The sequence below is a fragment of the Leptinotarsa decemlineata genome, unplaced genomic scaffold (genome assembly GCF_025532065.1).
Source record: "Leptinotarsa decemlineata unplaced genomic scaffold, Ldec_3_MD MMD2_P_RNA_scaffold_11, whole genome shotgun sequence".
NCBI classification, from domain to species: domain Eukaryota; kingdom Metazoa; phylum Arthropoda; class Insecta; order Coleoptera; family Chrysomelidae; genus Leptinotarsa; species Leptinotarsa decemlineata.
In genome coordinates, this window is record NW_027412525.1 from 3,463,145 (window position 1) to 3,476,659 (window position 13,515).

Sequence of the window (13,515 nt, forward strand, 5' to 3'; positions counted from 1 at the left end):
TTGCATCAAATCATTTCTCGTGGCTTTGATCAAATAACATGTATCAAATAAATATATAATATTCCTGTCACCAACTTGAAACTCACAATTACTAGGTGTGACACCAAGAATATTAGATAACTGAATATAATTTGATCCCATATGACTTACAAGTGCATCTACATAAAAACCAGCTGTAAACAATTTTGATATCAACTCATCAATCACACAATGTAGTTCTACAGCAGAAAACTGTGTATTCATAAAAAAATATGCTATTTGCGACTTCCAATTATTATATAGTCTTCTCACCATAATAACACAAGCATTTTGAGCAAGTAACATTTCTTTTCTGCCATTTCCAATATCATGTAGCTCAACAATCTCATCACGATCAGTATGGTAGTAAAGATTACTTTTCAGAGATATTGCATCAATACATATAATGCAATGCCTGTCCTGATTTAACATGGTTTGTGATTTGATCTCCAGAGATTTGAAAACTGCTTCATTTTGAAAACCTGGTTTGAATCTGAGCTTTTGAGTTAATTGCTCCAAACAACATTTTGTTGGAAAACAGAACAATTTAATCATGAAATGATATGCTCGAGGCCCCAAAAAATAAAGTGTTAATGCAAATTGTTTGTATTCGGTGGAATACCTTATTGCTGATGGTTTTAATTTCTTCAATTTGGCTTGTGTTTTGACAATTCCTGATAAAAGGTTCACTCAGAAACTTGCCATACATCTTATTGAAGTCTTCTAGAGTCGGATATCTCTCATGACTGGATGTTTTCATGCATTTTTTCCTTCTCATAGCTCTTAGTTTCTCACGCAACTTCATCTTTCGTGGAGTTCCACAGCTCAAAAATGCTTGTGTTTGAGTACTAGTTGTTGGAGAGACGTTACAACTTGAAGAAGGTGACCTGGGACTGGAAAAAAACTGTAATGTAATTCATTGATATAGTGAGGGTATATATGTTTGATAAAACTCTTGATTTACCCTAATTTCTTTTTAAACTGGTACATACATCTTGTGTGTAAAGAAATACATGATTTATAAGAAAATCAAAATAACCCCACGTAGAATAATAATTGATATTGTTTTCTTTCCTCATATTTCATAAAAACATACCTGATGTCTGTAGCAGCTGGAGGAGAAGTTATGGTTTCTGCATGCATGACGATGTTACTAATAATGTCCAAAAATAACAAATCATCATTTAGAAATGCAGAAGATATTACAATCAATATGTAAACTTGGGACACAACATAGGTATCCGTATCCATCAAAAAAATATGTACTAAGAACATGCAAAATGGTACTCACCATCTAAGACAGCAATTTTCTTAGGAGGTCCTTCGCAATTATCATCATCGATAACTTCCAAGAAGTGCTTAGTGGCACTGTGAGGAAATATGGATGGAACTGCATTTTGGAATAGATGTTTACGAGTTCCAGATTGAGAAATGACTTCTTTGGCAAAATGTTTTTTACATACTCTATAGTTTCTATGCAAGGCATGGATCCTTTAACATAATAAATAATCTCTGTTACCTGAAACCGCACATGCGTATAAAAACTAGATTCTGGCGAGAGGCCTAGCTTTCGCATCTGTATTTAATCTGTGCCTCAAGTTTATTACCTCATATTAGAATCAGAATCAGAATATGCTTTATTGTCGAAAGAATACAATTCTTGTTGACAAAGTCAGTTGTCATACATGGATGTATGTTAAAATATAGTTAAAATAACACAGATGTATAAACACAAATAAACACAGGATCTGATCAAATTAGAGTAAATAATGACACATATATATATACACCCATCCATACATACATATTCACATAATTGAGCCTCAGCAATGACAGATATGGGTAATGAGTTCGTTCAGATAATTTGGCTATAAAAAAATTCATCCAAGCTATAGAAGGGATGATCAAAGAGTAAAACCTTCACACTACCTCTGAATCTATTATAATTCTTAATTTCCCTAATTCTTGCTGGAAGGTAGTTGTATATTTTCAAGCCGTTATATACAGGGTGTCCCTGGACTTCCTCTTTTCCTCTCGGGAATGTATAGATGGGGTCAAAATATCACCAGTACTTCATATAACTTTTTTTCCTAAAATCCTTCGTTACCAAGTAACGGGCCCTCGAAGTTACAAAATGAAAAATGTTTTTCTTTGATAACTTTTCAAGTGAATATTCAAAATCATCCAAATTTTGGTAATTGACTAAACAAATGAATTCCTTCGATGAGCTTTCATGCAGGAGTCAATTGTTTTGCTACAAAGTCAGGAACGGACTACTGTGAGGATTTGGTGATTTTTAAAGTATTCTTTGCACGATTTGCGACTCTTAATCATGAAGAGGGCTCTAATGGCTCTTTTTTGTACAACTTGGATCATCTGTAATAAATTTTTATTGCATGCACCCCAAAAAGCAATTGCATAACCTATATGCGATTCAATTAATGCATGGTAGGCAGATTTTGCTGCTGCAAATCCTACCTCATTATTGATGACTCTAATGGCATAGCACCCAGAGGATAGTTTTTTAGACAGTTTTTTAACATGTTCATCGAATCTCAGGTTACTGTCAATATGAAGACCCAAGAATTTTGTGCAGGGGGAATTGTCAATATTAGTTGAATCAAGAATTATTGTGTCCAATTCACATTTGAAGGTTAACAAGTTAGTTTTGGAGATATTGAGACAAGGAGATTATTGTCAAACCACATTCTTATTGTTTCGAGATCACGTTGTATGACATTGTGTAAAGATGTTTCATCACTACTGTGCCAAAGTATAGTGGTATCATCTGCAAATAACGTGAACCTCCCAGATATATTCAAATGGGAGATATCGTTGACATATAAATGTCAATGTATTCAGGCAATTATTAAAAGTTCCGCCATTTTGTAGTAGTTGAAGCATTTGTCAAGAGCTTCAAAAAGATGTGTCACAAGACGCCGCTTTCCATTTAATTTTTTTCCCAGATGGCGCCCAGTCGCCGTCTTGAAAGTTTCATCTGTCAATTTCACTTCAAAATAAAGTATTCATGCATTAATTTCATTATCCCAAATCTCAATTTTTTTAGTTGTCCCGTTCAAAAAATAAAAAGGGGGGGGTTAAAAAAATTCACTGTATTTTAGTGTTTCACATATTCTGGATATAAATCCATAAAAGAATCTGCAAATAAGCAATCTCAAACTAGTGAGAAAAAATCTATCAAATGCTTTCATAAGCTTCCACACTTGAAACCAACTAAAAATTTGTATAAACTGAAATGATTATTGAATTTGAATTCACTTCATGAATTGGTAATTTGTTATTCCATTCACATTACCATTATAGATACAAAATAAAAGCCTACATTATAATAAATTGTATAATCATTTCATTTTTAAGAACACTTTTCGAGTAACATAAATATCTGTTTAATCCTCATTTCTCATTTTTTTATTTTATTTCTGGGGGACGACAAAAAAATGATTGCTTTTCTTAAACATAAAATATTGTTTTCATATTATCTTTCAGTTATAATGAACAATCGTAAATATAGTTACCAAACCATCAAAATGGACAATATTAATGCAATGTTAAATACTAGCGATGTAAGTGAATATTTAAAGATATCTCCTGATGGACTAGAAGCTAGATGTGATGCCTACTCCTTTGAAAGCGTGAGATGTACGGCTCAAGCCGATAAGGGAGTTTGGTATTATGAAGTATGTATTATAACTCCAGGGGTCATGCAGATCGGATGGGCAACAAAGAATAGCAATTTTTTGAACCATGTAAGTACAAGCCAATCAAGAATTCTGTTTCATGCTGTGGTATTCAGTCTAAATTTTTTTTCTTTTCCAGGAGGGCTACGGTATAGGTGATGATAGGTACTCTTTAGCTTATGACGGTTGTCGAAAGTTGATTTGGTACAATGCAAAATCAGATCCTCAAAGTTTACCCAAGTGGGAGTCCGGAGATATCCTTGGTTGCCTTCTTGATCTTGATAATCAACAAATAATATTTTCTGTAAATGGAGTGTGCTTACCTTCATGTATGCATGTGTTCACTATGGCAAAGTGAGTAAAGTTTTATTTATCCTATATACTTTTTGCAGGCAAATAATAATAAGGAGATGTCAATTGAGGATTTTTTTTTAAACAGATTGCTGTTGTAAGCAATTAGGAACAAATTACAATTTCAATTAGTTTTGTATACTCAGAGATTTAATAACAACGGAAATGAAGATACATTCATTAGAATTATTTAACATAGTACTGCACAAGTGCTTTGGTAATTCCTTATCAATACTTCAGAGGAAGAAAATATGAACTCTGATAATTTTGGGTGTCAGGGATATGATAATGGGGTAAATTTTCGTTATGTGGACACCCGGCGATTTTGAAAAAAATTTTGACTGTACTTTCGTATTTTGATGTGTAGATTACGAATCCGAAAGAAAAAAGCGGCGCTCTCCCTTATTTAAAAAGTTACGGGGTAAATTTTCGTTATGTGGACACCCGGCGATTTTGAAAAAATTTTTGGCTGTACTTACGTATTTTGATGCGTAGATTACGAATCTGAAAGAAAAAACGGCGCTCTCCCTTATTTAAAAAGTTACGGCCCTTCAAAGTTCAGAAAAGGGCAACTTTTCAGCCTTCTTTTTCACTAAATAAACTATTTAAAAACACAAGCATTTATTCACTAGGTCACCTTTACACCTTATTGCTCCTTCTTTAACACTTTTCACTTCAATAATCAACATTTTTCTTATAAAAAACTTAATTTAAAAACGAATGCTTCTCCTGGTGACATTATTCCATTTTTAGGTTAGTTACTAGTGACATTTCAGAAAAAAGCGGTTGGTATTTGCCGTCGCCTACTATTTCAAATTCGTAATACACCACCAAAAACCAATTTACGATCTAAAGAATGAAGATAAAAAACATTTGAATTACTTCAGGAATATGGACTGCATCAGTCGTACCAACCATATCATTAACCTTAAAAACGTAAAATACAGTGATATGTAACCAAAAAGCAGCTCCGTACATTTTTTAACATTTTTATAAGAAAAATGTTGATTATTGAAGTGAAAAGTGTTAAAGAAGGAGCAATAAGGTGTAAAGGTGACCTAGTGAAAAAATGCTTGTGTTTTTAATTAGTTTATTTAGTGAAAAAGAAGGCTGAAAAGTTGCCCTTTTCTGAACTTTGAAGGGCCGTAACTTTTTAAATAAGGGAGAGCGCCGCTTTTTTCTTTCAGATTCGTAATCTACGCATCAAAATACGTAAGTACAGTCAAAATTTTTTTCAAAATCGCCGGGTGTCCACATAACGAAAATTTACCAAAACAGATCACAAATCACATCTAGAGATCATTATCAAAGCTTATTGGCAAAGTACCATGTTTGGGGGCATCATTGACTCCCGTAGATAAGTTTTTGTAAGACAATGTTCATATTTACTTGTACCCAAGTATTTATGTTTAAATTATTCATTAATGTGAATTCCCAATGAAAATGTGGAAACTTCCACAATAATACTTTGGTTTGATAATAATAAATAGCATTATAGTGAAGGAGTAGTTGAAGTTTATTTATTTACGGCAATGCCTATTTTTTACAACATAATTAACAAGTTCACACATATGTATTTAACAGTAATATAAGCTAGGTTTAAGGAAAAAATATATAAAATAAAATAAAAAAATCGTAAAAATAATGAATTACAATCTTTTCACAGTCTTTTTAAATGTTTTCAAAGAAGAATTAAAACATTCAAAATCTACATTGTATATATTTGCAATTCTCAAAATTCTACTTACAGATTCATTCCGGCCATAGTTGGTGCGACAAAAGGGTACTTTGAAGATATCAGAATTTCTAATTCTCCTTGGATTCACATTTAAAGTTATAAGTTCGACAAGTTCCGGGGAATTGATGGTACCATTGATTATTTTATGAATTAGTGTAAGGTCTGCTTCTAATCTTTTGAGCCAGAGTATTCAAGTTAAGAATGTCCAATATAATTTTATAGTCATATTCACCAATATGATATCCCAGTTTATATGCAGAGTACCTTAAAAACTTATTTTGAACACTTTCAAGCATATCAATATCCACATGATATGAAGGGCACCAAATTGTAGAATTGTATTCGATTATTGATCTAACGATTGAACAATATATGATTTTTATTGAAGTGAGAGATAATTTATTTGCAGATCTAAGAATGAAACCTAACATTTTTAACGCTTTAGAAGTAATATTTGCAATATGGGGTTTAAATAACATTTTTGGGTCGAGAGTGATTCCTAAATCTCTGATTGTGTTTGTTGTTTTCAGTTCTGATTGATTGATTTTGTATGGACCAGTTAATGGAATTTTTGTTTCGAAAAAAGTAAATTATTTACATTTGTCTATATTTAATTGCAGTAGATTTTTATCACACCAGCGAACAAAGTTAGATAAATCGTACTGTAATAATTTTGTATCAGTTGAGTAATGAATAACTTTAAACATCTTCAGGTCATCAGCAAACAAAAGAAATTCACTATAAAGAATAACATCTTTCAAGTCAGTGACAAATAAGTTGAAAAGCAATGGCCCTAAATGAGAACCCTGTGGTACACCCGATGAAACTGTGATTGAGGAAGATACTGAACATTCAGAATGTAGAGATTTGTATATGCAAGTCAACATTGTAAAAAAATTGTTGGAAATTTATTTTCTGATATCTGTTTGTATAATGAGTATTTTATTTTACACATTTGTCACAAATAAGTATGGGTGTCAAAAATAAATGATTCAATGTTGTAGGTCTGGATTCTTCGCCGCAGCAAGCTTTATGTCATTCCAGCAGTGTCGCTTCAATTTTGGTGCTCAACCATTCAAGTATCCACCAACGATGGCCTATTCCACATTCAATGAATATGGTTCACTTAGACCCGAGGACAAGATTGTCTTGCCCAGACACATTTTATTGAACCAACTCAGAGAGCAGAATATAGGCGAAGATAGCTGCACTCTGTGCTATGACCAAAAAGCTTCAATTCGGCTTCTTCCTTGTGAACATTCGTAAGTAATATTTCTTAGAGGTCATTTAAGATATGATATTTCAAATCTTTGCAAGTTTCAACCATGTACAATTTACGATGAGTACTGACCAATGAGTTCACCTCAAAACATTGTCACAAAAAAGACAAATTAGGACAATTTTTCCCAAATTAAGGCACTTAGTATTTTTTTCAAATCATGACAAAATTTAAAATTAGGTAACAGTTCATTGAATAATCAATTTGCTTTTTAAAAACCTTGGATAACCTGAAAACTGAATTTAACAGTTGTCGGTATGGTAGCTGGTGTTGTTGGCGTGAGTAGTTTGTTCCTCTCATTCAATCAACCAATTCAATCAGGTGAATCGGTGGTGCGAGCCGAGAGGCAGGACCACGGTCGATTTTCAATGCCTATCGTCCAACCCGTGCTAGGAATTGCACGTTAAATGGTAAGACCTTGTTAATCTTCAGCTCACACAACTTTCGACTTCTGAGGGTTGTCGTTTGTAGAGGGGCGACAGCTTTAACGAAAAAACTAACAGATTTAACAGAGTTGTTTTAAAGAACAATTTCCAATCTAACAGTTCCAAAAATATAAGTTGGGTTTCCCACTCAACGCAGACAGCCTTCAAACTAGTGGAAAGTCCACTGTGACATTTTCATTTATAAAATTTGTTCCCCTTATAAAAAAGGGAAGTTTACAACTTAATAAAACCATGCGTGAAAGCTATCAGCCCCTAATAGTATTCTATTCAAAATCAGGAACTATTTTACTTTCGAATTTGAAAAAATATGTATTTCAGTCCAATATTCTCACAAGGGCATTATCTTATTTCTATTGGAGGATCAGCTAATAATTCCACCAAAAAAACTTTCGAAATCTTTACAAAATGAAACTATTGAATGCATATATTAATTATAGCAGTCAGAATCTACAGTAAATGTCTATGATTCAACCACCTTGTAGATTTGACTCTGAGAAAAAAATTGTTGTTTCATTCATTCTATAACGAATAAATAAAAGGTTCGTCACATAAATTTTATAGAAATCAGTAATATTCATAATCATAACACCAGGCAAGCAAACCGGTCAGTTAATAATTTCACATATAATTTTGGACAAAAATCGACTGTCAAGTCAGTCATTGCTGACACTTTGAGATATAACCTGCATATTCGCAGTCAACGTACATAATACTGATGATGTCTGCCATGGTAGTACATTTGGTACTACAAGTTCCATTTGACCATGTCCTACCAGTATGGATTTTGTTTGGAAGAAAAAACGCATGATGGCGTTTTTGTGTAGTGAGGTGAAATAGCTCCCCAATCGGATCTCCGGGTGGGGGCTAATTCAGGGGCGTCATCCTGCAGAAGATATTCGAAAATCACTATTTCTAACAGTCAGCAGGGTCTTCCTAACATCAGTCCACAGGGAAATAGCATGATAATTGCAGTTGCTAAGAGGCCCACTAGCAATGTCAAAATCGATTTCTACAACATCAGAGGACTCAACTCAAATATAAAGTCAGCGCAATCAAATAGTCTTCATATTCTTGTACTCACAGAAACCAAAGTCAGTGCTTCAACGAACCCCATCAATTTTTTATATCCCGGCTATGATTTCCACTCCCGATTCAGGCGTAACTTTGGAATATTTTTTTTTATCAGAAGCGATCTCTCCTGTCAATGTGAAGAAATGCTGGAACCCCGAAACTTTGATGTTATGTGGTTCACAATTATATCACAGAACATCACCAAATTCATATGCTGGTGACGTTTATCGACCACCTACCGATACACAATATAGGGCACTATTCTCTTCACTTGCAAACACCATTGACTCTCTGCAAATCACTCATCCCAGTGCCGAAATTTCCATATTCGGTGACTTCAATTTTCAAATATCAACGACGAACAGCTGAGGCTTTTGCAATAAGCAGCGGACTTACTAAATGAGCCAACCAGGATTCCTGACCGTGATGGAGAATATGCTAGTCTTCTGGATCTATACCTAACAACCAATCCAGAAATTTACACAGTCATGTTATGGTTTCCATTGGGATCTTCTGACCACAAACTCATTTCAGTGTTGAGTGAATTACCGATAAATGTTGGGGAACAATCTAAGCCGCCCAAAGTTTGGCATTAGAAATCAGCTGAATGGGAGGATCCATATCCAAAGATCCATAAACTTGTGTTTCTGAACTCAAGGAAGTTATTCTATCATCTATGGATGCATCTATTCCTTTTTCAATATAACGACCTTCTAACGTCAAACCTTGGTTCAACAAAAATTGCGAGAAAGATGTCGCCTCATAAAATCTCGCCTACCGGCAGTGGCACAAAAATCTCAGTGCCGAAAACTGAACTAGGTTTGTTAATACTCGCAACAGCTGCAAACTTACAATAAATGAAAGCAAAGAACTTCACAATCAGAGAGTTAGGGATGAACTACTTTCCAATCCCAACGGGTCTAGATCCTTCTGGTCGGTAGATAAATCTGTTAATCAGAACTTTACAAATTCCACCACTAACACAATCGGATGGTTCAATTGCAAACAATCGATTTTCTGGGAAAGGCACCACCTACTATTCCCACACTATAATACACAATGCCGGAAATTACTTTTCGACAGCATCTAGTCAGACGAATTTTGAAACAGCTCAATATCAACAAGGCGTCTGGTCCTGATGAACAGCCCGTCCATCGTACTACTAGTGTTTTGCAGACTTTTCAACCTGTCTTACAAGAAAGGGGTTTTTCCTTTTTGTTGAAAGATTGCTCGCGTTCATCCTATTCCAAAAAAGGGCAAGAAAAATCTTCCAATCATCAGTATGGCTTTCGGAAACAAAGATCAATAGGCGACCTTCTATCGTATGTCACCCATATTTGGAATAACACAATTGAGAAACATGGAGAATCAAGAGCTGTTGCTCTTGATATTTCTAAGGCCTTTGACCGTGTGTGGCATGAGGATTTGCTGGCCAAACTTTGATGGGCTTTTTGGATGATTTTTGTGAATGGCTCTTCAGCTTCCTGAAAGAACATTCCCTGCAAGTTGCCGTCGAGGGATATCTCTCGGATACTTTCACCATCAACGCTGGTGTTCCCCAGAGATCCATATTGTCTCCAACCCTCTTTTAATTGAATATTAACGACTTATTGGAAAAAAATCAATAATCCAACATATTGTTTTGCTGACGACAGCACACTTGTCACGTCATTCCATTTGGATTCTGAGATATCGTTTGCGTAGGCGCATCTTCACCGGCAGCAGGAGGTGACATATCTCAATAAGGATCTAGAAGTGATTTCAAATTGAGTGAAAGTAACCAGGTTCAATTCAATGACACAAAAACCCAAACATCGGTTTTCTTCAAAAAGATAAATGTTTCCGAACCGGATATAATAATATCAAGTCAGACAATTCCTCTTTCTGCTTCGATAAGTTTTTTGGGGGTTAAAATGGACACCAATATGTCTTGTCACATTCACGTCGATGGAATTACAAAGGCTGCTTCTGAAAAGCTTGGAACACTATTCCGAACCAGAAAACTGTACACACCTCAACTTTTACTGCTTAATAAAGCTCAGATCAGACCTTATTTGGAGTATTGTTCTCATGTATGGAGCTCTGCCCTCAAACATATCCTGAAGTTGCTGGATTTCATCCAGAAGTGAGCCATCCTCCTGATTGGAGACATGAACATCATATGCAACCTTGATAGCCTGGAACATCAAAAAAAGGTTGGAGATTTGTCTCTCTTCTGTAGATACTTTCACGGGAAGTGTTCAAGTGACTTGGCACATTTGATTCCACCAAGTACATATCAGAAATACGTGACAGACTGTGGCTGTTCATCATTTTGAGGTTCGACTTGTACACCTCGAACTTCACTGTTTAAGAAGTCTTTCATCTGGAGAACTGCGTTCATGTGGAATAAACTTCATGAGAACTTCCAAATGGATTTAATATCCAGAGAGATGTTAAGGATTTTCCTGTAGAGCTTGTTTTTGTCCTTGAAAAAAAGAAGGGATATAATTTTTATTTATTTATTTATATATACACGGGCAAGCCCAATTGAGATATAAGTAGTACAGTGCTATGTAGTACTTGATACAATACAGTGGATTAAAAGTAAGTTATAACAATAATACAATTCCGAAGTAAGATAGCAAATAAATTATTAAGAAAAAATTAAAATATATAACAAAATGGACTAATATAATTCTTACAGGCAAGTAACACTAGACACAATACAACAACACAAGCAGAGAGTATTAGATGGTTAAGTGAAGAATATGGTTTTTAAAGCGGGATACTGATATATTAAAGATTTGAAGGTTGTTTAAAGAGTTAGCCAATCTAAGAGTTCTGGGAATAAGGCTCAGTCCGTTGATAATTTTGAATAGAAGTATTAAATTTCTATGTTTTCTGCGAGTCTCAAGAGAAGGTATGTTCAAAATGCATTCCAATGCAGTATAGTCATAGTATACACGCATCTTGAAGGCAATATATCGCAGGAAATTGTGCTGAACGGCCTCGTGTTTCTTTTTTTGTGTAACGTAGTGAGGGGACCAAACTGTGGAACAATAATCGTGTTGAGATCTAACCAGGGAAAAATAAAGAGATTTAATAGCAGTGATATTGGTGAAATCACGAGTGGTTCTCTTTATAAAGCCAAGCATCTTCATAGATTTTTGAATTACAGCGGAAATGTGTGATTTATAGCTAAGTGTGAAGTCTAGGATCACACCTAGATCTTTGGTTTCAGTAGCAGAATGTAAGGTCCGATTATTTATACTATATTCAAAAATGATTGGGTGATGTATTCGAGGAAAGCGAAGAATTTGGCATTTGGATGCATTCAAACACATACCATTTTGCGAACATCAGTTGGATAGGCAATCTATATCGTTTTGTAGACACAATGTATCAGCTTCACTTTTAATTATTTTAAAACATTTTAAATCGTCAGCAAATAGCAAAGCTTCGTTCTCATGGAAACAGCTGATTAGATCGTTGATAAAAAGGTTAAACAACAGTGGTCCCAAATGTGAACCTTGTAGAACACCCGATGTAACTGCGATGGTATGAGAATAATAATGATCAACTCTAACAATTTGTGTTCTTTCCGTAAGATAGCTCTTGAGCCACTGCAATATTTGCCCATCAACACCATATAAACAAAGTTTATGGATTAATAGCTCATGATTAACTTTGTCAATAGCTTTGGAGAAATCAGTGTACACAGAGTCAACTCGCAAAACCTTAGACAGAGCGTTAGACAGAAAATCAATGTAGGTAATTAGACCCAGTTCAGCTGACTTTTTGGATGTAAATCAGAATTGTTCGGTCCCTATAATTGGAGAGCAGTCATAAGTAAGGTAATCAAAAATGATGCTCTCAAAAACTTTAGGGATTGCGCTAAGAATAGAAATTGGACGATAATTACACACGTCAGATTTTCGACCTTATTTATATATTGGGGTGACATATGAAGTTTTCCAATAGTCCGGGAATTTGCCAGATGATAGGGAATTATTAAATATATAGAAAAGTGGTCGAGCTAAAATAAAGCTAAATGATTTAAGAAAAGTTGGAGGAATTCCATCAGGACCGGGGCCTTTGTTGATATTAAGTTCGAACAGTTTTTCGTAAATTTTAGAGATTTCAATTTGATAATTGGACACATTAACCATTGATGAAATATTGGTATCATAAGGATGTAAAGATTGACTTGTATAGACGGAAGAAAATTGATTAACAAAGAGGTTGGCAATATCGATCCCATTGGTAGCAGTACGATTACCAGAAGTCATTGTATTAGGTATTGTGTTATTTTCCCTTTTGCTGCTTACAAATTACCAAAAAGATTTAACTTTATTAATTACAGAATGTTCAGTGCGTTGGATGTAATCTGTATTACATTGTCTGGATAAGGATTTACATCTTGATCTTAAATTGCTAAATGCTGCGTAGCTTTCTAGACACCTTGCGCTCTTGTAGATCTTGTGAGCTAATTTCTTTCCATAAAGTAGTTTCTTCAGCTCAGGGGAGTGCCAGCATGAAAATCTCCTTTCACAGATTTTTTTTGAGGAACGAAGCGATCAATGATAGTATAAAAAATGTCGTAAAATATTGAAATCATATCAGAAAGCTCCTTTCCATGTAATGAACCATCCCAATCAATTGCTTCAAGGGTCGAATTTATCGATGCATTGTCAGCGAGAAGGAAGTCATAGTAATATTCTTCACCAGATGAATATTGGTTTGAGATTTTAAGTGGCAAATAACATTCAAGTGGAGGATGATGCGAGTCTTCAGGAGTTAAGATGTCGACAGCCTTTAGTACCGTAAGATCTACTGGTGATTGATATATTCTTCGTATTAATCATACAAGCATGGATTTAAATAAATTACTTTAATATAATAAAACAAGATACATCATCTCGATACCACATA

At 34.6% G+C, this 13,515-nt stretch overlaps 1 protein-coding gene across 1 annotated transcript in view; it reads left to right on the forward strand.

Annotated features, from left to right (window-relative positions):
• LOC111514993 (RING finger and SPRY domain-containing protein 1) overlaps positions 1–13,515 on the forward strand; it is a 46,683-nt gene that overhangs the window by 18,016 nt on the left and 15,152 nt on the right. The window contains exons 5-7 of the mRNA XM_074169870.1: positions 3,526–3,785; positions 3,856–4,070; positions 6,810–7,067. Coding sequence (XP_074025971.1) covers positions 3,526–3,785; positions 3,856–4,070; positions 6,810–7,067 — 733 coding nt within the window. The remainder of the gene's footprint in view (positions 1–3,525; positions 3,786–3,855; positions 4,071–6,809; positions 7,068–13,515) is intronic.